The sequence below is a fragment of the Gobius niger genome, assembly GCF_951799975.1.
Source record: "Gobius niger genome assembly, chromosome: 8".
Lineage (NCBI taxonomy): Eukaryota > Metazoa > Chordata > Actinopteri > Gobiiformes > Gobiidae > Gobius > Gobius niger.
In genome coordinates, this window is record NC_136859.1 from 9,230,540 (window position 1) to 9,257,157 (window position 26,618).

The window sequence follows — 26,618 nt, forward strand, 5'->3', positions numbered from 1 at the left end:
GTAAACCAGCACTATCTTTCCAAGAAGCAGTACTTCTCAAACTCTACAGCACAAGCACCAACTCATCAAATATACATCATTCTAAGTACCACCCAGTGATCAAGATCAATTTAGAGTAAAACCGGGTCAAAGAAGGCTCTAAAACAGACTAACAGTAAGTAAGTGATGTCTAAATTGTGTGCAAACCATGTCTAAACAAGAGAAAAAATATTCAGCATTAAAAATTGCAGAGTATCATCAGTGGTACACACACTAGTTTGAGAAATACTGAGCACATTAGCACAATAGGCAACAGTTCTCAATATAAAATTATGCATCACCAAAATACTTTTAGGCTTTGACCCAATAAACTTTACTGGTAAGTGACTGGGGGATTGTGACAAACTCAGAAGCTCACACTGTGGTATTTATGAATGTAAAGCAATAGGCAAGTACTTATGATGATTTATAAATAGCTTATGATGCATTATTGATGCCTTCAATGTTTTACGTAATGGACTGAAATCTAATGCTAATACTTCTAATATGAAGCAAAAGAAAAGAGCTCCCAGTTGTCCTTGCTATTACTACGTAATTGCACAAAACATCATAGCATTACTACCCATGCAGCTTATACATTATAGGCCAACACCAAAAGGGAACAAGCCCAATTCCCTGGAGTAAATGCATCGACAGCAGTATCTCTCTGCAGGCCTCTTAGACTGAGAGACAGACAGCCGGGCGAGCAGCATGCAGCTTCCTCTGTCTTAAGACTGGCCTTGGTGCCACGCTGTTACTGGGGCAACTCGTTCACAAACTGCTTCTGAGGCGACTTCCTCTCTAATAATAACAACCGATCAGCTGAATGAAATCTCGTCACAGACTTCGGGAAATGGGCCTCATATGCGTCACCCAACGCTTCACCCAAAACATCGACGACTGTTATCGAATGCCCACACTGTCTGACAACGCAATGCCCAATGTCAATTTACAAATGGGGTGGCATTTATGTAAAAAAATCTGACATCAGTGTGAAATGACTGTAAACCGGACATGACGATATTTCAAAGGGGGTAATGTAATGTTGATAAAATAAATGGTCACATTTGTATAGCGCCTTTCTACCTGCTTTAGGCACTCAAAGCACTTTACATCAAGGAGCCAGTCACCCATTCACAATTGGTGTTTCAATGTTGTCCCCTAATGTTGTCCCCTAATCAAAAACCTACTTGGAATGGTGCTTTTGTGCCAATCATGCATGTTTGAGCAGTTTTTGAAAGTGAGCCTGTGTACACAACGCTCTTTCTATTTATCCAAGCTCCTCCCCTACGTAACCAGGAAGCCTCCCTTACCAAGCACTAACCGGGAAAAACATCCGCCGAAGCTTGGCTACTGCAAATTCGGGCTGGCTTTTGGATCAACTTTGCACTTCAGCCATTCAAATTTAACTCTACACATCACACGGGGGCGCTGAAAAAGGGGGATGAAAGGTGTTCAAAATTGTAAGGGGCCAAGCTGCACTTTTCTGCAGATAGTCTACACATTCTAATTATACATGGCGACTGTGGGACCCACTGACTCAGTTTGATTCTCATTAGTGTGGGTTAACGCTCATCTAAAAAACTGTAGGGGGCCCACCATTTTTTGTCTTTCATTAGACCCAGCACACCTAGCGCCGCCCCTGCTTCCATGGGCCCCTTGCGATTAGATCACTCCAATGCCACGCGTGAATCCGTGCTCCGTGTGGTTCACCAAATATGCCAGTGGCTCTGTCAAACACTCTAACAAATCCCATGAAGAACCCATACTGTACAGCCCAGATGTGATTAGGTGCCATTTTTTCCTCCACCTTATCATGCGCACAGCAGCTGGCTACCTTCTCCACGGGGCCTGATAACCATGGAGACAGCACTGACAGTCAAATATGTAAAAATATGCTAATATCAATATCAATTGTTGCTAGCCTAAGAGGGATACTAATAAGGGGCTTCACTCGGGGATACTTTCTGTGCGTAATTTGTTTTTTTAAAAGCCTGATTGTGGAACGGCAGTGCACTATCTGTGGCTACATATCTGCCAGCTAATTAGCCAGCCAGGTTAGCACACAAGACCTTTCCTGCTATGTGCACAATCCTCCGTGACTTCTGAGGGGGATTACAATCACGGTTCCTTACAGCTTAATCATGTTTTTTTTTGGCATGTCGAAGGGAGAAGGCGAGGGAGGAGGGCGCGCTTTGGTGAGGGGAGGATCTGTTGATATGACAATGACGCCCTTTGGTAGGCAAAAAAAAAACGCAGAAGCATCCACACAAAATCACCAGCAAAACAGCACCGTTTCCAATAGATTTCAAGTGCACACACAAAAAAAGGCTTTGGCGTGTCAGGGGGACTTACCATTTCGGGATTGAGGCGCGCTAAAATGGCGAAGGTGGACAGTCTGTCACAAACGCATTTGGTTCGGAAGGAGTCGACTAGCACGGTTTTGCAGCCTCTCGGAGACCAGGAGCCAAACGCCGAGGAGCTGCGGACACACACATACACATACACGAGGGAGAGAAGGGGGGGAGAGAAGAAAAAAAACGATGCGGTGAATAGAAATGGGGGGGGGAGAAGCATCCAAGGAAAAAAGATATTAGCAGCCTACACAGCGGTCTCGGTTTGTTCCAAAAAAAAAAAAAAAAGAAAAGTCCTCCGGAGCGATGAATAAAAGGCAGTGGTGGTGGCGTTGCTTATCCAGTTTTACATGTTTGTTTTGGAGCGATCGAGGCGCAGGGCAGAGCGGAGGAAAAGCGGTGCTCAGGCGGCAGCGAGGAGGCAAGCTGACAGCCAGGAACTGCCTGTGCACACGCCGTACCGAGCGGCAGCGACGCGAACACCAAATACATGATATACAATTGTTTCACACAATATTGTTAATTACTATTACTACTACTATCATTATCATTGTTATTATTATTATTATTATTATTATTATTATTATTATTATTATTATTATTATTATTATTATTATTATTATTAGCCTATATTGACATGGCACATTAAAAGAGAACGCGAATTATATGGATTAAAATATTTTGTGGTTTGACAATTTAATGAGCAAAAACATAAAAACACAATTAAATTCACAATTTTTGACCGTTTTCGCGACGCCTATTATTGATCCTCAGTGACATGATGAGTCCTTTGAAACTTCCCCTCTATCTATGTCACTATTATGTTAAAGCATGAGTCATCTTTCCCAACTTTTAAAATTGCCATTTTTTTCTGGTGTAAAACTAGGGTTTATATAAAACAGGCATTTTTTTTTTCATCAGTTCTCTTAGTCATAATCAATTTCAAGGCATAATTAGAAAACAAAACAAAGCAAATCTGTCGTACGGACTGATGTGTAAATGCCTACTAGTTTAATAAGACCAAAATGTGTGGTCCAAAAACTGCAATAGGATTACTGAGAAGAATGATGCTACCTTGGACAAAGCATTATTGGCAATAGAATTCAACACGGTGGAGTAGACCCATGTCGGGTAGTGGGTGTGTGAAAACATGGCAGTGAAGTGCTGGCAGATCAATGCGTTGAGTTCACAGAGATGTCAGTGAGGGCGGGAAGACATGTTTTTGTTTTTGTGCTGGAGCTGAGCGTGGCCAGGGGAGCACCTGTGACACTGTCTGACCCACTGACACACTCCTAAAGGGGTTTTGGTCAATAGGCGGCACTGAGATGGTCATTTAGAAGTCTTAAAGGTGCATTATGCGACTTTTTTATGTGAAGAGTGAAAAGAAACCTTGATATTAGTGCGTAATTGACCTTTTTGTGACGCAAAGGCTGTATGAGTGGTTAGCATGGCGCCTTTACTTCCCATCACAGTGGCCTCTACAATGCTCCAGGATCAATTGTTTTGTAGGTTTTCTGGTGAGAGGGTCCGTCAGCAGTGAAAACCTACCAGAAACTCTAAAAACACTGATCCTGAAGCATCATATAGGCCACTGTGATGGAAAGTAAAGGTCACTGAAAGATAAAGTATGCATCAAAGGTTCCATAATGCACCTTTAATGTTTGAATGTTTTCTTCCCTAAACTATCGCTCTTTCTTGGTACAAAATAAGATCTCTTAATGCAAATACTGTACATGGCAACATCAGGGGTTTCATTTTACATGAAAAAACAACAACAACAACATCATAATCTATCCAAAACTAGGTCTGAAACAGCACCATAAAATCACCATGAGTGCCACCAGAGGCAAAAAACCACATGCTACATACATCACATATCTTACACTGACATAAATGGATTACTTCCCTGCCATACCCATTAATTGTCATCGATGCCATCAACAGTGACAGCAAAGGGTGCCCTACATGGGGCTAACTGCAGGTCAAATACTTAAGATACACTTATAGTATAGCCCTGTTTAATGCCATTCATATTTGGAGCATTTGATCAAGCTATTCACCGACATCCAACACATGGAATCCATTGTATTTATACTGTTACATCATTTGTGTGGAGTACATACATTATGAAGTCACAAATAAAGCCAAAAGTCAAGGTTTATTCCTCTTAAATTAGACAACAGTGGACCACACAACTCATTTTACATCAGACTATGGCTCTTGTGCTTTGGTGTAGACCTGCCTTTCGAGCAGCTTTTGTGGGGTGTTCCCAGTCTATCCCAGTGCCCGTTTAGACAGGACTCTCTCAGAATAGCCACCGCATTGCAACGCATGGCTAAATACCTCTCAGTAAACTTTTCCCCCACTTTGTTCTGCGATTGTTGCCACTCACTGTCGGCGTCGATGTGCACAGAATTAGCCTGAAAACAAGCCTCTCCATCAAGGCGCCGTTCCCATGGTAACGTCTGTTCGGCGACAACGGCGGTTTTGTTCTGATCCACAGGTGTAATTAAGGACCTCATCTGCATTCAGCGCAGGTAACCCACTTCCGGTGCGCTGTGATTGTGCATGTCTGCTCCCTGTATTAGCCAATAAAGTGCTCTTTTGCAGTCTGGGCATAGAGTTACGGACATGGTGTTGCAGTTCAGTACTGGCAAAGATCCTGCAAAGATCCGGTTTACTCCTAGTCTAGTCCTGCATTTGTTTTTGTGTAATTGTCTCCTTTTTCTTGAATATACCATAATTAAGTCTGAGGTTAGTCTTGGTTTAATAGTTTAATAGCCTAGTTCCTGTTCTGTTCTTATTCAACAGTCTTTTTCTAAGTCATTAGAGCATGTCAACAATTTGATAATCTCAGGTGTGGAGTCAACATTACATCTGTTCACTCCTTCGTCTACATTTGGGACACCCACAATGTCCATTTCAGTCTTGAATGGTGCACCGTGTCGTGGGGCTTTAGAGTAATTGGAAAAGGCTTTTACGGCAAGAGTAGTATGGGGTCTTGGCGGTTGAGAAAATGTCCCTCCTCGGGGCGACAGATGGCTGGTTTGGAGAATTAGTTTCAACACAGCCAAAATGGTGGAGGTGAGAGTCATACAAGGGCCAGCCGTGTCATTTACTCCTTTTACTGCTGCTTCACGAGCAGTGAGTATTAAATTAACACAACGACAGCAAGAACACACATTGGAATTCAAACAAAACATTTAACTAACTGCCTTTTATACATTTACTGGTGAAAGGCCACATTGAGGGCCCCCTTTGGCAGCTGGTCATATATTTAAGCTTGTTGGTAATTCGCCTCAGTCACAGGGTGCAGTAATAGCACTAGCCAGGAGGGGGCAGTATGCCAATGTTGGATGGAAACACCAAAGTGGACCTGTTTTGACCGGATTTCACAAATAATGAATGGAGTTAACAGTTTGATGCTGTGATACTGACACTCTCCAGAGATGCATATGATATATATGAAGCTGTGTTTTGTTGGAAATGTTTATGTAGGCTCTCAGTCGAGCTAAAGAAAAAAGGTGATTTGCAACAGGAGTAAAGGAGGCCATACCCTAAACTGGAAAGGTGGCCTGAGACATCATTTGTCATCAGAGTTAACAAAGGGTTAGCATTAAAAGTAAAGTGAAAGTATGGCCTTATGCATCAAATATATTTTAGGCAGCACGGTGGCGCAGCGGTTAGCGCTCACGCCTCACAGCTAGAAGGTCCCGGGTTCAATTCCCACCTGAATGGAGTTTGCATGTTCTCCCCGTGTCCGCGTAGGTTTCCTCCGGGTACTCCGGTTTCCCCTACCACTAAATACATGTACAATAGCTTCCCCTCTGGGGCCAGGACTCCCCTGAAAAAGAGATTCTTAATCTCAGTGGGACTATCCTGGTTAAATAAAGGTCAATAAATAAATAAATAAATAAATATATAAAATATTTACCAGAGAGCTCAAATCGTGCCAAAGTTGTTCCCATGTGTAAAATGTGCCTTATCTTGTTTGATAATGTGTTTTATTCAATCAATCTATCAATCAATCAATCAATCAATCAATCAATCAATCAATCAATCAATCAATCAATCAATCAATCAATCAATCAATCAATCAATCAATCAATCAATCAATCAATCAATCATTTTTTATGATTTTTTATTTATTTATATTTATTTATTGTAACCTTTTTTTTTTTTAAATGTGTTTTATCTGTGTAACCTAAAAGCCCCCCTATGGACAGGTGTTGAAAATTAGCACATGTCCAATGTAATTGCTATGTCCATATTAAATATATAAATGAAAAAAGAAAGAAAGAAAGAAAAATGAAAATACAAGATCACACTAAGATTCATAATGTTCCTTTCAGTGTAATCTTGGCTCCAGAAGGGACATAATTGTACATGTTTTTTCAATGAGTATGTGAAACCGGAGCAACAGCAATTGGTCCCAACCTTCTTGCTTTGAGCCGGGAGCCCTAATCCCACAGCAGCCTAATAAATATGGAGACTTTATTCAAATGATCCTATTCAGACATCTACTGCCAGGCTTGATCTGTGTCATTTTGTGTTCAGAAAACTTTGGCCAAATCTCAAGGATCTGCTTGAAAAGGCTTCTGACATACAGTAAACCGGTTGGACAAAACTCACTGCATCTTGTCCAAAAAATTGAGTCAAACCGATGAAAAGCCTGTTGAGAGTGACTGTATAATGGAATATCTGCAGGCAGGAAACAGATCTGAAATCCTAACAAACTAATTTATATTGTCTCGATGGACTTGGATTAACATCAACTTTGATTGAAACACACAGGTTTTGAGTGAGGCTCGGGCCCCATAATCCCAATTAGTCTGTCAAACAGTGACAATGGGAAGCACTTAAACTGTCAGTCACTTTTTGAATGGGGTTCATAGAGAGTAGATTCCACATTGAGAGTGTTGTATTTATGTACACTTGATAACCACAGATGTGATTGTCTTTTGCCACAAGCTTCTCTTGTTGACAATCAGAGAATACAGTAAGTCTGTCAATTTGAAAATTGAAATATTGGGTTGCACTTTGATTTAAATAGAATAATAGAGATAACTAATACATTTTACTGAATGTTTCCGGCCCTCTTAGGAAAGGGCAGACATATTTCCTTTTCCTCTTCCCACATATTTTCTATTTGTATTAAATGTTGATTGTTTTATTTTATGAATCTGTACAGCACTTTGGGGCAGTGCCTGCTGTTTGTAAATGTGCTCTATAAATAAATTTGATCTTGACCTTGACCTTCTTGGAATTTACAGTCCTCATACAAGGGTAATTGCTATGATAAAGTGTAAAAAAAATATAGACTGGCCCAAAAGTATCCTGGTTATTCTGGTCCACACATTGGTTTAATGTAGTACTGTTCCCTCAACAACATACTGTACATGTTGGTCTTATTTATCAAGTTGGTTATTTTGGGGCATGTTGCACCTAATTTAACATTTGGAAATGCCTATATTGTAGATTTAGGGCCCAAATGTACCTGCACATGACCAACCGCTTCATAAATGACCCCTATGGCGTAGTATTTTCACTACATGCAGCACTACATTCAGCTTTGCGTAACCCTTTACACTTAGGTCATTTCTTCTTCTCCTGCTGAAGCGCTCTCATTGGATTTTGTTTCATCACAGATGCACAAAACTGTCCTCCACATTGTTAAAGCCCATCTTCAGTGGACCCGCACTCACGCAATGTTCATCATAGAGCCATTGCTTTGCTTGCCTGCCGTAAGCCAAAAGTGAAAGCTTTTTTTCACCATTCTATTACATGTCGACGACGATAGGCAAGGATGAATGATGTATGTGTGGGTGCGTGGGTGAATGGGGGTCGTCAGACGGACATGATGTGCAGATGTGTGCAGTCGCGCTTCTGTCAGTCTATACCCAGGGGAAACTGTGGCTATACGTAGCTTACCACCACCGTGTATGGAGTGAAGAAGAAGAGCTTTATTTATATAGCGCCTTTAGACAAGGTCACAAAGCGCTTTACATGAGACAATTTTATATTCAACCCACACTCGGTGAATTAAGTACTAATCCCCTGTGTGAAGCGCATTGACTGTACAATACAAATAAGCTACCATTCCCACTGCAGCCTGCAGAGGGCGGTCCGGGCAACTTCATAATCCTGACCAGCCCACTCTCTCCTTTCTCTCCTTGCATGATTTTAAATGTGACCAAAATGGAACATATCAATGCTGAATAATATGTCCACAACAATATTAGACGTATAGAGGATTTTCAAGCCCCTAAGCCAGGGCCCTTTATTTGAGCTAGCATGTGTGTTAGCCCCGGGAGGTGGCTATGCGCTGCTGACATTAGCACCTTTGCGCTAACACCAAATCCAATACATCACCACGCGCCGCACTTTCCGAGATTAGCCTTCTCTCCCTCCCTGTGAACCCGCACAATGGCCACAGACGCTCCCTGCCCCAGAATCTAATTGGATAATTTAGGTTCGGGTCCAGTTTCCCAGCATGCAACGCTGTCGCCTGCCAACAACAAACCGCATGGAGCAAACACGGCCCGCCAGCACAAAGGGAAAACCCCAAATCTGGACTGCACACAGAGGGGATGGACAAGAGGAGGCCTGGCCAGTAATGGGGTGAAAGCAGTGACTGGATGACAATATACTACAATGGTTATTTGGATCATACTACACAAACAACAATTCTCAGCAAAAATCGACACCTCCATCAGACTGGTTTTAGGTATAAAAATAATAAAAGTCTAAACCGACCAGAAATGCTGCTGGCTTCTCTGGGCTAAACTTAATTTAAAATGGACTCAAAATGTTGAATTGTTGTGCAAAATTGTGGTGAAATGGAAATTGAAACAGGACAAAAAAATACAGTTTCGGTCCAAAAAAAAAGCAGCAAGTGATGCAGCAGTAGGGGAGAGCGGGGCTATTTGTCACACTTTTAATTCTAGAGTTTTCTGCTCATCAACAGAAAATCCCACAAGCGTCAGACCTGCATTAAATGAAAGTGTGAACCCTTGACTTGAAATAGACCTCACTCTCATTTTTCTATCATATTGTGATAAATAGTTAATAACCATAAAACACCACAAAATTGACTGTGACAGTGTGCCCCATATGAAGGGCAACAATGTGTGGGGTTGATTGTCACTATTGTTTGTAATGGAGTTTTTGAATTTAACTTGAAATTTGATAAACCTTTGAATTTTTTTTTGCTTTTTGACATAAATGGACAAAAGCACTTTTTTTTTTTTGCTAAATGCTTTACGAGGTGTAAAATGTACAAATTCACTAAAATGAGCCAAACATCTGGCCTCTATGACAGCTCATGTTAAAATAAAGTGATCAGAAAAACATATCAGCCACAAAAGAAAAAAATGTCCCACCATTTATACCCCATGTGACAAATAGCCCCGAGTGTCCACTTTACCAACAATGTAAGCTAGCTAGGCTTTAGCATGCTAGCTCTAAAATGGCTCAAATCGAAGCAAACGTCTGTGTCTTTCAGATCAGTGTCTTTTGTTTAAGGCACTAACTAAAGGAAAGCTCTCATTACACAAATAAGCCATTAATAATAAGACAATAAAGTTTGGGAAAAGGCATAAAAACAATTCAAATGTGTCCTGTCCTCATGTCTTCAGTCTAAATGAGAACATTATGATTGGAAGAGAAGAAGAATACCAATACACATATTATATATCAGGACCAGCGAACAGCACCCTCTATAAAAAGCAATGTGACAAATTACCCCGCGTGACAAATAGCCCCTACAAGTTGTAATGTCAAACCAAAAAACTAATAATCTCTGACCGTTCCTCAACTTTTATCATTGTCTATAAGGAGAAATGGTTACACCCTTTGACACTTCCATGTAAACCCCTCTTCTCTTGTTGAAGACACGCTCCCTTAATGCCCCAATGCTCTCCAACCTAAACAAGCTAACTCCGCTAACTCTGAAGCTGCCGTCCCTGTAGGCATCCTCTGTTTAGCCGCCGTAAACAAACATCCTCTGCCTCCTACTCCTCACCTTTTCATGATTCATATCGTAAGTGACGGAAAGTGGAGCTCACAATGGTCAGCTTTGATAAACTCAGACATCTCTTCAAACCAACAGCGACCGCGGAGGTGATTCCTATGATCAAAAAAACGGCTAGCTCGAGGCTGCTGTCGGGTAAACAATGTCTCGCCAAAGTCCTGCTGCTTTCTTTTGAGTTCCGTGGATCAGAAAGTCCAAAATTAAAGTCGGTTTGTTTTCTCTTTTTTTTTTTCAAGCTGAGAGCCAATTACGTAGCGGGAGGCCAGCAGGAGCGCTGAGCAATGTGAACATATTTTCCGGAGCAAGAACGGGGAGTGATGAAGATGGGAAGTGGCAAAGTTGGTTAATAATTTAATACAGACTTCAGATTTGTCAACGCTAATCTCTCCGGTAACAAGGATGGCTAATATAACATCTTGCAAATATGAATAATGTTTTATAATAAGTTGAGTCCGCGTTACGTCGAGTGCATCAGATCCAGTTGAAAATGAACAGATGCCAACACAGAAGTAGTGGATTATTTATTGATAGCACAGTCTTCCTGGGGGTTATATGATGATGCACAATGAAACCTATGCATAAACATGGTTGGTTTTCCCTCTCAGAGTATGTTGGTTATGTGTTATGTGGTTATGTTATCAAAAAAAGGAAAAAAAAAATGTGGACTAGAAATGGCAACCATCGCTGTGGCAAATGTGGCGACCCTCTTGCAGTGTTTACCTTCATGGTGACTTTAAAATGACTACACCTTATTTAGCCTTAATAAATAATGAGCTAACACTTAAATCATCATGAACTATTCATTAGTTAAGTGTGACTAACCTCATAACTACTTAACCCACACAGGACTAACCGTGAAGTATGCGAAGAACTGCCCATTATTATTTAGGCATAAACTGTGATTAAGTAGTTATTATTATTATTATTATTATTATTATTATTATTATTATTATTATTATTATTATTACTACTATTATTATTATTACTATTATTATTATTATTATTATTATTATTATTATTATTATTATTATTATTATTATTATTATTACTATTATTATTAAGTATTAGTAGTAGTTAAGTAGTGTTTGTCACACTTAACTAATCAATTGTTAAATACATTTAAGTGTTAATTTATTAAGGCTAAATGAGGTACAGTGGTAATTTTGGTGTGCTAGCAACATAAATAAGTCCATTTGTCTTATGGTCTTAGCCCCCACTACACTGGTCTCATCTGAACATAGACATAATATTAATAGACTCCTCACTCCTCCATGCAATAATAACTGCATTCGAGGTGGAGATCATGGCAGATTTACAGACTCCTCCTACCAGCCTGGTTTCTTTAATTGAAAGTAACGCAGCGTTAGCACAGGAGGAATATCAAGGTGTAGCAGGTTCAACTAATAGAAAACTAGCTTTTGTTTTGCCGCCCACATATGGAGGTACTGTAGCAATGGCGGACAATGTCGGCCCCCTAGCTTCGTGGTCTTAAAGCAGTGCAACCAGCGGCCATAAATCTGAATTATGGAATCTTTGCACGTCAAAACACTAAATGGATACGTCCATCATTATTGAATACAATATTTTTACATTCATACAAGTAAAAAAAAATAAAACAAAAACTTATTTTGGCTCAAAATGTACTAGGACATCTCTAACAATATCTTACTAAAGTTTGGCAATATTTCCGTTGTCACTTGCCACTTCAAAAGATGGCAACACCATTGACAGCACTCTAACCTCGCTCCAAGAAGGTCCTGTGTTCTTAGTATTAACTGTTCCAATCCATTTAAACATGACAAATGACAGCCATTATCTGACATCATTGGGTTGCACAGTGGCGTAGTGATTAGTCCAAGGATCGATTCATAAGACAGGTGAGGCCTATCTGTGAAGAGGTCGCCTTTTCTCCCTGTGTGTGTGTGTAGGTTTCCTTCGGGTGCTCTATTTTCCCCTCACCACAAAAAATATGGTCAATTTGGTCCCCTCTTAACCTGGCCAGCCAACCTTCTGTTTCTATGCAGCAAGAGTGGACCCTGCTCATGGTCAATTCATCAATCCATTTTTATCGCTCCAATCACAGATGCAAATTTGTAACTTACCACTCAAAGGCAAAACACTCTCAATCCCGGGTCTATCAGACCACATTATATAACTTCTCTCACTGTTTCTCAGTCTTGTGTTTTAGGATATATCCACACTAGAACAAAACAGGGATAGTTTCAAAAACGTTCTCTATATACATGGAGCCAGCCCAGTAAATGTGTGCATGTGTGTAAAGCTGCAGCAATTCATCCACCAGGCCTGTGTGTGGCGCTGTGACACTACCACACATAATAGAACAAGACTGTCTTGTTGGCACAGACATTTTTTGGAAAGTAAACAGTGACAGCGGCATGAAAATAAAACTGCTTCATGGATATATGATCTACTACAGAGGAGATGAGGAGGTGGATTTATTGCTCATGGGACTAAAGCAGAAACACTGCCAGTGTTGGGGGGGCTTTGTGCCCCTGGCAAGGTCTCCCATGGCAAAGAGGTCCTAGGTGACGGGTCAGACAAAGAGGTGTTCAGAAGACCCTTATGAGAGACCAACAGGCCCGGTTTTAACCATGAGGCCGTCCTTCTGTGTACCCACCACCTGCAGAAGGAGCCATAGGGGGCTGGTGCAGTGTGATTTGGGCAGCTGTCCACGACACGGAAACGGAAAAGCGGAAGAAAATGGATGGATGCTTTGGATTGGCACTTCTGTTTTCTTGACACTTCCAGTAGAGCGCGAAGTCCGTTCATTAAGGAGAACGAGTTAAAATCTGATGTTTCGTAGATTGATGTGTGTTAAATGTCCAATGTTCATTTGCAGCAAAAAGTCAACATTGCACCGTTTCTCTGCGCGGCCTAAAATCTGTATTCATTTATCTGGACTTCCCCGTCCCATGCATGGAGCGAAGGGGCGGGCCCATTCATGGCGGCACCCACGCGAACTTCCGGAATAAGGTGAATATGGTCAGTAATTTATTGAGGCCGTAACAATAGAGCCACGTAAACGGTGTTTTGAGATCTTTTCACTATGGGACTGAGTTTGGAAAATCTTTACTGAACCCCCAAAAACCCTGGTTTCATATGGATGATACGCTGGATAGATAAAATATTTTTTGCATTTAGTCCTGAGCTCGACTCTCCTGTGGACAGTTTTTCACCTTAATTTCTTCCTATTTAGGTCAGCCACCGAGCTGAACGGACCCATGTCTTTCTCTGATTGGTTAGTCCGCTTCCATGTCTCCCCTAAAAACTAGTGGGACTGCCCTGGTAAAAAACTAGATCAAATAGATCAAAATAAATAAAGCTGAAATATTGTTTTCCACGACGTGCTACAACTCAATCCATAATACTTTGCTGATTTCTCTTTTATTTATCTCTTTCTTCATTCCACCACCTCCTCCCATGTATTTCAGCTGTCAGTTCCACTTCCCAACACATTTACGCTCCCGAGCTCCAACTGCTGATGTGTTGGATATTGATTTGCAGAGATTGAAGCGTGGTGCCTGGATACAGCGCTCTGATCAACATGACAAGGACACCTCCCTTTGATTCCAATCGCCCCCCCCTCCAAATATGAAGCCATTAATCATCGCAGCTGTCCAGGGTGGCTTTTAATTTTGCCTCGAACATGTCTTCTTCAGCCCGGCGGCGCGCAGAACCAAGCACCATGAGATTGCTTTCGCTGTTGTCCCTTTGTTTTTTGTCAATGTCTCCCATGTTGTCTGTCATGCTCCTGTTCTTTTGCTGAGTTTAATTAACTTCAGTGTCACCGAGCCGGCGAACGAGCGAGCGAGTGGGCAGGAGGAGGACTTGCTAACCAAACAATATTTTCAGATTGTGTTGACACCGGTGGAAGAGTCTGGTAACAGTGTGGTAGTGGAGCCATCGGGCATGTCTTGTGTACGTTGCGTTGTTGCAGTCGTTGCTCGGTGGCAGCATGTTGTGTTGTGCAGTAGGTGTAACATTAATGTATATCAAATTCAGTTTTCGACAGCAACATACTGTAACGGAGAAAAAAAAAAATGGCAGTAAGAAATGCTTTTTGAGCATTCGACCTGGAGAAAATGGTCAATGTCTTTCCAGTGGTGTGCTGGGACCTCATTTGTGCCCACATTCAGCTTGCCAGCACAACGGATACATTTTTGTTGAAACTGTTCACAAAATCGACGGTTTAAGGTTTAGCTTGCCTGGCGCAAGCACATAGTTCACAGAAACGCGCACTCTTCGAAACACAGGTGCATCGCAGCTCTTAGAAAGCTTTAACACGAGCAGAGGGGTGCTTTCTCTGATGGTCACCAATAAAATGTAGCACTGCAAGAAAAGCAAGTCTGTGTGGCTTCTAAGAGCAACTGTTTCACCTCTGAGCACATGTGACGTTTATGACCGACCGTCTTTTTTGGAAAGGCTCTTTAAGGTGGACGGTTCGGACAGGATCTCAATTGTGATAAAGGACAGATCTTTTTTTTTTCAGTCAATTTTACCCAGAACTCCCCCGAACACAAGAATCATCCCTACAATGGAGCAGGCGACACAAGTGAAAGCCTTTTGCACCAAAGTCTAAGCTAAAAGCACTAAAAAAGGATTTGTCAAACAGTTGCAGCCTCTTTTTATTAGTAGTGGCGCAAGATTTTAATCGCAAACATGTTTTTCAAAGCGTAAATATCAGTCCCATTGTGATTTTAGGGGATTTGAATCAAACAAGTGCCTTTTATCGATCGCGTCTTAGATACAGTATTGTTAGTTATCTGGATGGCGTTTTTAAGATTTTGTATTTAAAAGAGCCAGCCTTTTCAACGGCTATTTGAAATGAACAGATCCCAGTAAAAAGCCATATATCACATCACTAGCTTTTGGGGTGTCATTTATGAAGTGTTTGCTCCTGCGCAAAAGCAGAGAGGTAATTTGTGCATTATTTCCTCATGTAGCATTCTCTCATTTAAATATCAGATTTGTGGCCCTTACACCATAATACATTTTCAAATGTTAAATCAAGAACACATAATAGTGTTATATTTTTCAGCTTCCACTCGTAATTTAGCACCTGTCTCGATAAATGACTCCCTTGGACGCTTGCTCTGCTCATCTCAGTCCTCAAAGTTTAGAGCGGTCCCTGTCACAGACCATAGAACTATGTGTATTACAGGCATCTGCATTATCTCATATCTGTGCATAGAGCAGGGCGCAGAGAGGAGAATCGCTGTGCACTCCAGTTCGCCCTTTAGGGTTCTCTCGTAGACAATAATGGTTTGGTGTCACTACTGCTGATCTGGGACTTGGAGAATTTCCGGGACAATTTGGGGTGGATTAGGTTTCCGAAAAAAAAAAAAAAAAAAAGACTGTTATAAATATCTTGGGACTTCTGGTGTCGGATCATTCCTAAGAACCCAGTTTTGACTCAGCCTCAGTATGAGAGTGTGCTTAATATGCTTATATCACGCCAGGAAATATCTAAAAAAGAGTGATAAAATAGTCATTCCCACAGGATTAAACAGGCTATTTTCCTCTACTCCAAGCCACACCCCCAATGTGTGATTCATTACCGTCTGTGTATCTAAACCAGATTTGTTTTGACATCTCTTTACTTATCTCCAAATTTGAATTGGCTCTAAATGTGGCTTGGGAGCTCTTGTGTGTTTGTATTGTAAGATTAGACAGCGTATACACAGTATTTAGCAATGTTGGATGGCTCAGCGGGCGATATTTAGCGTTGGTACTGATTATTAACACACACAAAAAAATGCTGCCCATATAAGCACACACAAAACGCAATGAGAGCCAGAGTAAATCTTTAAGTCATGCTAAGAACTTACTGGAAGCTGACAGCGGAGTTAAATTTAACACAAGTCTGCCTGCCTTCTGTCTGGTGCAAATTCCGCACTCTGAAATATATTTAAAACTAATCCGCTGTATTCAGAGGCCAAAGCGAAAACGCACAGGGCCATGGAAATACAGCAACACAGAGCAGCGGAGGGGATTTGAATTTAACAGGATGAGCACAGCACTTCCATTCAAAAGGCAGGCAGACGCGCTCGCCTGGCTGCTGCAGCAGGAGAAAAAAAAACAAAAAACGAAAATCCAAATTTAAAACGACAACAACAAACAACACAGACAAAGTGTTAAATGCACCCGACCAGACGCGCGGGAGGGTGTCCCTTTGTCATTGTTAGACGCCATCTTGTTTTTCCCTGTGTTTTTGTAATAGTCGAATCACCTCCGTCTGCAAATTTGATTCCCGACTTTGCCCTGGGTTTTATAAGCGCCGCGCAAGGCAAACTTCTTTTAATCCTTCCTGACTTGGGCGCTGAATGTTCCCCACTTTTTCTTTTTTTTTTTTTTTTTTTGAGCACAGTTCGCAGCCATCTAAATGCAAATGTCCTAAACCTGCAACGCAATAACGCAACAATTTTATTATACAGTCGACTCCATGCTCCTGCTCCCTCACTTCTCGTTTACGCACCATTTTCTTGTCTTAGATAAATAGGGCACTTAGGAGCAAGCTGTAAATTGTAGTGGTTAAGGCGCACTAAAGCTGACTGTTCTTTATACATTCCAAAACCCGCTTTTGTTTCATCTTATAAATCAGGTGTCTTCAATGATTTTCACGTAAAGACACTTGAATTGACTGAGAGATAGACTGGGGATCCCCAACTTTTGTTCAATGTACACAAATATTTCACTACTTCAGCACGAATACGGCTCTTGAGAACTCAACTTTTGTACATTTTCTGAATAAGCTCAAAGTAAAGTACTTGGGAAGTTGGGGGTGATCAGAGTGGTCCGAGCTCACAAACAAATACGTTTGTTAAAGGAACAGGCCACCATTTTTCCATACTGAGAAATGTTCTTGCCTGAGCTTAGAAGAGTTGATGTGTACTTGGAGCTATAGGAATATACTGGGAGAGGCCAACAACATGTTTGGTCCAGACAGGACCGCATCAACTCGTCTAAGCTCAGGTAAGAACATATCTCAGTATGTCAAAACTGTGGACTGTTCCTTAAAGTGGTGACGTCACAGCTCTACTTCCGGGTTCGCATAGACCGGCAGATGTGCGAGAAACTACAAAAAAACTCTTCAATACGACAATCAATATTTCTGAAACTCAACAGAGAGTTACTGAACATACTTATTTATCAGGCCCATTAGCCAAAAATGCTGTACCTACTGCTATAAAAGTACTATTTACTAAAATCGCTACATCCGGGTTAAGCGGAGAAAAATGCTAACGGCGCAGTAGCTACGCTAACCCCGGAAGTAGCGACTTTTTAAACCTTTTTCAGCAGTAGGTGCGGCATTTTTGGCTAATGAGTCTGAGAAATAAGTAGGTTCAGTAACTCTCCGTTGAGTTTCAGAAATATTGATGGTTGTTTTAAAGAGTTTTTTATGTTTTATTTCTCGTATATTTGCCTGTCTGCTATGACCCGGAAGCAGAAGTCGTGATGTCACACTTAAAAAACGTATAAATTACAACAATGGTGGCCACGAGGGTCATCTGACAACTAAAACTTTGAGATGGCCACTGCACCGGTGAGGTTAACTTTTGTTATTGGTCACACAGCGTTGTAGACATTTATGTAAGGATTAAACAATGAGGAGTAGTACATGTATAGTTTCTTGACGTGAGTCAAGAACACCACGACGTGCAGCTCCATGAAGTGCATTAAATGCACGGCTCCGAGTTGTTTAATCCACTTATTGTCCCACAAACTGAAAGATAATTCACTTTTCAAGCTGTTTTCCCTAAAACTAGTTCGACCTCAGTTATTTTGCCGAGTGGATCTTTCCTTCTGTGGTTCTCCCTGAGGTTTCTTTTTTCTCCCACTGTGTTTTTGAGTTATTCTCGCCATGTCAGAGAACCTAAAAACCGGGGACACACACGTGGCCCGTCACCACCCGCTAGCTACTTCAATTACCTGAACTTTACATTGTTTACTGTTTTGTTTCATTGCTTTAATGTTTGTACAGCCCTGTGAGGCAACTCCTGTTGATTAATTATGAATATCTTTCGTGGGTATCAAGAGGTGGGTAGAGTAGCCAACATAGTTACTCAATGTTACTTGAAACAACTTTAGTCAAGTACAAGTAAAAAGTAGTGACTTGAAGAAAATGTTATTAGTACTGTGAGCACTGAGTACCAGTGTATACGTCTGACTTATGTTTCAGTTGCGTCGTAAATTATGAAAGACAAAACATGTAATAATGTGAAAATCCTAGTATTTCCAAAGAAAATGTAATTAATTATATATATATTCCTGAAAAAAGGGGCACGAAACACAAACTACATATATATTAGATCAAATTGAAGCTTTTATAACTTTAACATTTACATACAGTGGCAGAAGTAACTATTTTTTTTTACTCAAGTATGATTAAAGATACTTCATTACAATGTCATGTAGAAGTAAAAAGTACTGTAAGTAAGTACAGTTTCCTGTACCACACGCCTCAGGAAATCTTCCAGTAGCTTTCATTATTAGGCCCATGTTCAGCTTTTTACACTTTCAAGTGAATCCATGTGTATGTAGCATTATTGACGTTCAAAACCTTGAAGTGAAAAAGTCCTGGGTTTGATTTATGTACCATTAAATCCTTTTTTTGAAGTATGCGTAGAGTAGAGTATGAGTACTATGAACCTAAAGGAGCTCTTAAGAGAGTCAAATGCAGACAAGTGTCCTCTATCTTGTAAGACTATACGAAATTCACATAAAAGGAAAGTACATCTACGATTTGGCAGCGGGTAAAGTAAAACTGAAAGCTTGTAAAGGGTGATCCAGGTCTTACGGCTCCTTATGTTGTGCGTCTGCGTGCTGTAGATGTCGGAGCGTCTGTGTACTTCTGCAGGAGGCGGAGGGAGCTGTGAGCGACACTTTTAATTTTCCAGCCGCTGCGTCAGTGTCAGCGCCAGAGAGAGTGTGGGTTAGCGCTGTCCGACTCACTCCGAGACGAGCGGCACGGAGTTTGTCAAGATTAAACACGCCATAGGCTAAAGCCGCGGGGCTGGGGGCGAAGCGTTGAGCAGATTTAAGCTTTACATAGGTCTCTATGCGCTACATGCCTCACTAATGTAATTATATTAGCGTCTTGATGAGGTGCAATGGCTGTTTGTTAGATATTTTTTCATGTTGGTACCTGGAAGAGATTTAGTAAAACGTTTTCTGGAGATAATTGTTGATTCAGAATATTCCATTTTAATGCTTAAAGGGACACTGCATAACATTTTGGACTATGGTGTTGACCAATACAAAACATGTTCCTAATAACCAGCTCTACACAGAAAAGTCTATTACTGCAGTGGGTAATAAAAGGATGGATTTGGGTGAGGACCTAACCTGTTCAAATATTATATTCTGCTGACTTTAGTCGTCATCGCCATGGAGACGAGCTGGAGACGAACCCACTCCAAGTAAAGTTACAGTCATGTCTGAGCCGCTCACAGTAAAAGCTCATGTTTGTTTGTACATTTATGAGTTATTTTTCAATTATGAAAATATCTGTCATGAAATAAATGCTTGTATTTCTTTTTTATTTATTGGGTAAAATTCTACGCGGTGTGGCTTTAAGTACAAATGTTTTAATGCCGCAACTGCAAAAGATCTCGGCATAATTCATAAGATTTGAAAACATTCAATATTCAAAACTAAATTGGACGCAACAGGGAACTTTTCAGCAAACAAAGTGTAAAATTCCAGTCAGAAATGCATCTGAATTAGTTTTGAACCAAAGTTTTTGTGTTTTTGTCAAATGTATGCAGTAAAAATAGTTGAGCAATGTCATTGTTGTGGGTTCTGCCTCTAAGGAACAACAATTATATTTTGAAATAAAGTTTGATGATGACGCTTTAATAACTACACCTTACTTAGCGATAATAAATGATGCGTTGACACTTAATTCAGCTTGAACAATTCATTTATTAAAGCAGAACTAAGTAACTCATACCCCTAGAGGCCACAAGCGCCACTGCAGGTGTTGTAGCATGTTACGTTTTTTTACTCATTATGTGTCCGTGAGAGTAAATACTACTCTGACAGAAAAGACAAAGAGAGAGAGGGATATTGTACATCCAATTACACAATGGGGATCATTTTTTTTCACTCATACTTGGCTGTAAATGCTGTTTAAGTGGTGCTAGCCCGCAGCTTTGCCCGTCAGCCTGTTAGCTTCTTCTTTGTGATTCTATTAGTTTGTATTTGGGCCTCCGGGTCAGAGCTGGGAAAGCTGCAAGGGTGGTTTTCTGGCCAGAGACACCAGGGGGAATGAAAGACCCCCCAATCATCCCATTAACACTTGTATTGCCCCCAGAAGGACTACGGAAAAGATTTATTAAGCTACTGCTTTAACTGTGACTAACACTTAATAACTTCTTAACAACAAATATGTGAAGTATGTGAAAAACTATTCTTTATGAGTTCGGCAATAACTGTAGTCGTTATTAAGTGTTACTCACACTTCACTAATTAATTGTTCAGAATTAATTAAGTGTTAATTCATCATTTATTAAGGCTATGCACGGTGTAGTTATTGCAAAGTGTTAGCGACTTTTAAGGCAGTGATTTTGGCATAATCATTTAATGGGCCTGTTTATGTGGAGTTTGCATGTCAGTTTCCTGCAGGTGCTCCGGCTTCTGATGGCAACTAAAACATGTGCAATAGGTCCCAATTTAAAGCCAAGACTCCCATGAAAATCAGACTCAGAAACCTCAGTGGGAGTTTCCCAGTTAAATAACGGTCACATACTCTTCCAGCGCAGAGGTGTTTTGAAGCTTTGTTCATGTTTGCATTAAGTGAAAATGAGTGGTTGGAAATGGTCATTTAACTTTCATTTTCATTTTAACTCTATGATTTTTGAGGTTTTAGATCAAAGTAAGAAAGATAAAAAGATGACTCATTTTTTAAAACCCTTTTGTGGCCATTTATCTGTCTGGTTTATTGAAAGACTGTGGAAACATTAGGCAGAAAAATGACCTTTTAAACAGTGTATATTGTACACCTGTCCATCAGCCAGAACTAGCGTTTAAGAAACAGGTCGAGAACAAGAAGTAGTGTCTGAAGATGCTCAACCAACCCAGTCCAGTCGCCGACATTTCAAAATCTTAACTACAACATCGACCTCCACTGACTTCTCTTGCACAAAAAGATATAGCCACACATCCACTTTTTCTACCGTCCGCTGCCCATCGATTCCCTTGCTCTTTCATGCCAATAAATCGGCATGACTTTTCTCGCTCAGACATAATTCCCAATATAAAATAGCAGAAAGGACAATGGATTTTACCTGTCGCTCTCATCCCAGGAAATACACGACTGGTTGGTGGTGCCCTGAAGCAAAGGAAAGGGGGAGAGAGTAGACATGTGATCAAAGGCTTTGGAGGAAAAACCCATAGCAGAGCCAATTACCGGCAAAAACTAACGGAAACGTTCTATCCGAGAGGCTGGACTCACGTTGTAGAGATGAGAGAACTCCACCACCACAGGAGCAGACAGCGACGAGGCCGGGGTCGGTTTGATGGTCACTGATAAAATCTTTGAGTTCAGCACCGTGTTGTTCCTACACAGAGAGAAAATGTTGTTAATTTGGAGGAAAAGTTCACGTTTGAGGATATAAGTCGTGGTGAGTTTTGTAACCAGACGTAGCGTGATCCGGTTTGATTCATTAGGTCTTCTGATGGTGTTTCTGTTTAATAATCAGGGGAGCTTTATTTTAATAATATGATATGAAGTTTGCCAAAAACATACTTTGCCTTTACTTTCCACAACCTGAAAGTGGTCTCACGACTCAACATTGTCCCGAACCAGCAGTTGAAAACACCAATCCGAGATAGAATTGTTCTGTTTGAGAAATTACACAGTGAAAATTGGTTTTCATTTTGACTGTCTGATGGCTACAAACTGTGCTGTGTTTTGGGCAGGTTTTGTTCCAAGAGCATGGTCACCTGGCGAAAAACCCTTATACCCTGCAGTAAACTGAACTCGTAATCAGGGTTGGGTAGTAACTGTACCAGAATACAGTAACTCTTTCAATTGAGAGTACTTAAAGGGACAATAAAGAGTTTAATGTTAAAATAAAAAAAAAAAGTATTTCCCCCCCTCCATGTTCCAGCAATGTCCTAATGTGTAGAATGAGCCCAGACCCGTTCACCGCAACTGCCTCTAAAATCCTGCACTGTCACTCAAAACGGTGTTACTACCGGTCAGAATTGCCGTCATGCACAAGCTTAATATAGAAGGTGCAGTTACATGTATGACCTGAGATGGCAGTAGTGAGTATAAAATGGCCATCTTGCATCGTGCAAAACGACCAAAGATGTTGTTAGCATTTGGCCTCTCCCAATGTATTCCTATTGCTCCAAATGGGGCTGAAGTTGGAAGCTACTACCCTCTTCCAAGGGCACGCACAAAGACCAGACAGGTACGTATCAACTCGTCTAAGCTCAGGCAAGAACACATCTCAGTATGGAAAAACGGTGGCCTGTTCCTTTAATATAGAAGCTGCAGCTACGCATAAGACCTGAGGTGGCAGTAGTGAGCATAAAATGACCAACTTGCATCTCGTCCCTTTAACCGAGCACATTGTCTCCAGTTCGTTTTTTCCCAAATATAAAGGCTTCTCAACAGGAGAGCAACAGTGTAACGCTTCATTGGAAAGCTAAGGCCAACAAAACTGATCGTAACTTTGTTGACGCTTTTTTCCAAGAAGCTTTTAGATTTGGGTAAAGCCAAACTGGAGAAAATGCACTCGGCTCAGGCGGTGGTTAAGAGATTAAAATACTCTGCTCAATCATTAAATTTCAGTTTCATATCATAACATTGATAAGAAAGAAAAGCCGGGGAAAAGCTCAGCTCTGTCCTTCTGGGTTGTGTGCATTAGGGGTAAATTGTAACAGTCCCAGGATCAACTGCGTATTCCAACCTACATATATATTGACAGTAAACATATTATAATAAGCTGTGAAATACTGTACTTATCCTCAAACATTTCTGAACCCTTCTTTTCTCGATCGTCTCAATCCCTTTCTTAGCATGCATTACCTTCCGTATTTCTCATAGGTGCCATCAATCACACGAAATGAAACAATCGCGGAAAGGCAAATTGGCACAAAAACAAAATTGGACACAAAAGCTTCCGTTGGGCCAAACATGTTCAGCAGCCCATGCCCCGATTCATATCATCGCCGTATCCTCCACGCACAATTTCCCCCGCAATAATACAACTCAATCCGTCAACTTAAACTTGTGTGTCAGCCGCTGTCCGCTCTTCCAATGCAATCATTTCATTTTGTTTGAGAAAAATATCAAATATCGCAATACAATTCACTAAAGGGTGTTTGGTGAAGGAAAGGTATAAATATTAGTTACTTTGCTTTGGTGTTAAAGGGCCGTTCTCACCGGAGAGAGTTGTGGAGACGTTGCGGAGCTTGCCGTGACTGGCCGTCTCCGCAACATCTCCACAACTCGAAATGATTGCGCTCATACAAAGGGCCTTTCTCACCGGCCTGGAGACTAGTTGGAGACTATAGTCACCACTGGTCACAGAGATGTCTTCGATATGTCCCTTGGCAATAAGGTGATTCTCCAGGCATTCTCAGTGAAAACGAACAGGTTCGATTTCAGCATGTTCAGTCTCTGCATGGTGTCCGAGAGATCTACACGGTCTCAAGCAGCTGTGGCAATGGTATGAGCACTATTTGTTGTCCTCAACCTGTGAGATGTTTCTGTGACATTGCAGGGACGTCACAGAAACGTCGTACAGGTTAAGGACAACAAATAGTGTTCGCGGCACAACTGCTTAGGACTGCGTAAACCTCTTGGAGACCTCTGAGAGACCTCTCAGAGGCCTCAGAGATCATGTGGACACCACATGGAGACTTTGTTACGTCTCCATTCTGTCTCTGCTAAAATCGAACCTGTTAGTTTTCACTGAGACTACCTGGAGACTCGCCTTATTGCCAAGGGACGTATCGAAGACATCTTCGTGACCAACGGTAACTCGAGTCTCCAACTAGTCTCCAGGCCGGTGAGATAGACCCTTTAGAACCGCTGAGTTATGGTAAACAAAGAACAAAACCATGTCAAACTCAATATGATTCACAGTATTTGATTATTTTAGTGATCAATAGGACTTCTTCTGATAATTGAATGTAGAGTCATTTGCAATTTTTGACTGAGATAATTGAACGTATGCTTCTGAGTGGACATGGTTTACAACCAGTTTAGACAAAATGTAGGTCTATTGTGGAAGCAGTTTTATCCAGAATGAATCTTTATCTAGGCCTAATGATGCTTGGAGCATGTTCAAAAGTATATTCTTAAAAATATACTTCAAGGAATACATCACCAACAGTGACTTGGTGAACCGGCAGCCTTTTAGCCGGTATAGGAGAAACGAGCTGTCAGTACAGGGACATCACACTTCAGGACCTTGGTTTAATCTGTGTTTTTTTCGATGACACAACTTGAATTTGGAAATATGACTCAAAGATGAAAGACATACATTGAGCAGTGCTGCTGTCGAGCCGTTTCTTTAAATCCGTGTGGGTCTTGAAGTTCCCAGCTCCACTGTAGCGAGCGCTAATGCTTTTCGCACTCTGAAAAAGTGCTTGAAATATTTATCCACCACTTTAACGGGAACGCCACAACAAGACCCGCTGCTGTGTGGGAGCGCAGACGGGACAGTATCTTTCTATATTATTGTTATCGATTGAGCAAAATATACATCGTCACAAAAGCAAGGTTACATGATGTTACAATGACAATGTGTAACTATGAACCTTAAGTTAGGCTCAGGGACGACATGTAAACATAATATTTGTTCTTCTATGCAGTATGCACAGTGTGTTTACTACAGTGATACACATCTGAAATAATAAAACATATGTCAAACCAGTTTTATTGATCGGTGGTTCTTAAGTACAGTGTATTATTTTTTAAAGCAATACAGATATTAAGACATTTAAGCAGATTTACTCAATGTATATCCACTTTTGTCAATAGTATAAATTGCAACCTGTACTGAATATACATATACATCTGATGGATATAATACTTTTACTTTTTACACATTTCATATCTACAAAGCGCTAAAACGGAAGACATAAAATATGCATAAATCTGCAATATTGATAGAAATGTGACAAGATTTTCCCATTTACCTTGAGCTTATTTATATTTAATGAAAGTTACCTCATGGATGCATTTAACAGATTTTTTCAGATGAATCTAGTTTTGGGGTTCCAAAGTCTTTCTCTTAACATTCGTTTTAAACTGTGGAAGGTTTAATACAGCAGGGTTGGCATCAGCGGACAAACTTGCCCAAAAGTACCAGAAAAACCACCTACAATCTGCAGATAAAAACGTAATTTCCAATGTATTTTACTAGTTTTTCTTGCCTTCACCTTGAGGTTTTGTCATTTAACCTAAATATTGCCTATATTACAGGAAAGCAGCTCAGCTAAATCGCAAGGACAGTTTTTTTTTCTTTTTTCATTTCCGAATACTTGACCTAAAATTAAAGAAGGTTTACTTCGCACATCTCTTTGTTTTAAACAGGTACGTCAGAGAAGGCATAGAGGCCAAATGTAGAAAAGCACACTGTATACTTGCAACACCAGTGTTCCTTGAATACTTGGCCTGAAAGGTTTTAAGGAAAGTAAGTGTTCTTCCTCCTTACCTCTGCAGAGCCAGGATGCTGCCCAGGTTCCTGTACAGTATAATCCCAGTCACGAATGTGGACGAGTCATCTGCATCTGAAAAAGAGAGATGCACAAGTTACAACATAAAGCTACTGTTCAAAGAATATTAAGGAGGTATTTGAAGACAGAGCTTTCATTGTTACATCGGGAGTTACCATAAACCAACTACCGGTACATTAGCCAAACCAAGGTAGACATAGGTATTTGGAAATGTACTTTTCTTGATATGTCTTTAAAGGTACAGTAACAGTATACTGTTGCCGTCAGTACACAACATGCTCCCAATGACCAGCTCAACACAGAAAATGCCATTACTGCAGTGGGTAATCAAAGAATGGATCTGGATGAGAACTGAAAGTGTTTAAATCTCATATTCTGCTGACTTTAGTCAAATCTCCGAGACGAGCTGGAGACGTACCCACTTCCGGCAAAGTTACAGTCATGTCTTAGGAGAGCTGAGCCGCCAGGTATTTTTCAATGATGAAAATATA

General features: G+C 40.8%; 1 protein-coding gene across 7 annotated transcripts in view; it reads right to left on the reverse strand.

The window, feature by feature from the left end:
• The window catches only part of adgrb1a (adhesion G protein-coupled receptor B1a), a 212,046-nt gene that overhangs the window by 40,302 nt on the left and 145,126 nt on the right, over positions 1-26,618 (reverse strand). For all 7 annotated transcript variants that reach the window (XM_079561288.1, XM_079561290.1, XM_079561291.1 and 4 more), the window contains 4 exons: positions 26,106-26,181; positions 21,881-21,986; positions 21,714-21,757; positions 2,374-2,500 (listed from right to left, as the gene is read on the reverse strand). In XM_079561288.1, the coding sequence (XP_079417414.1) occupies positions 2,374-2,500; positions 21,714-21,757; positions 21,881-21,986; positions 26,106-26,181 (353 nt within the window). The remainder of the gene's footprint in view (positions 1-2,373; positions 2,501-21,713; positions 21,758-21,880; positions 21,987-26,105; positions 26,182-26,618) is intronic.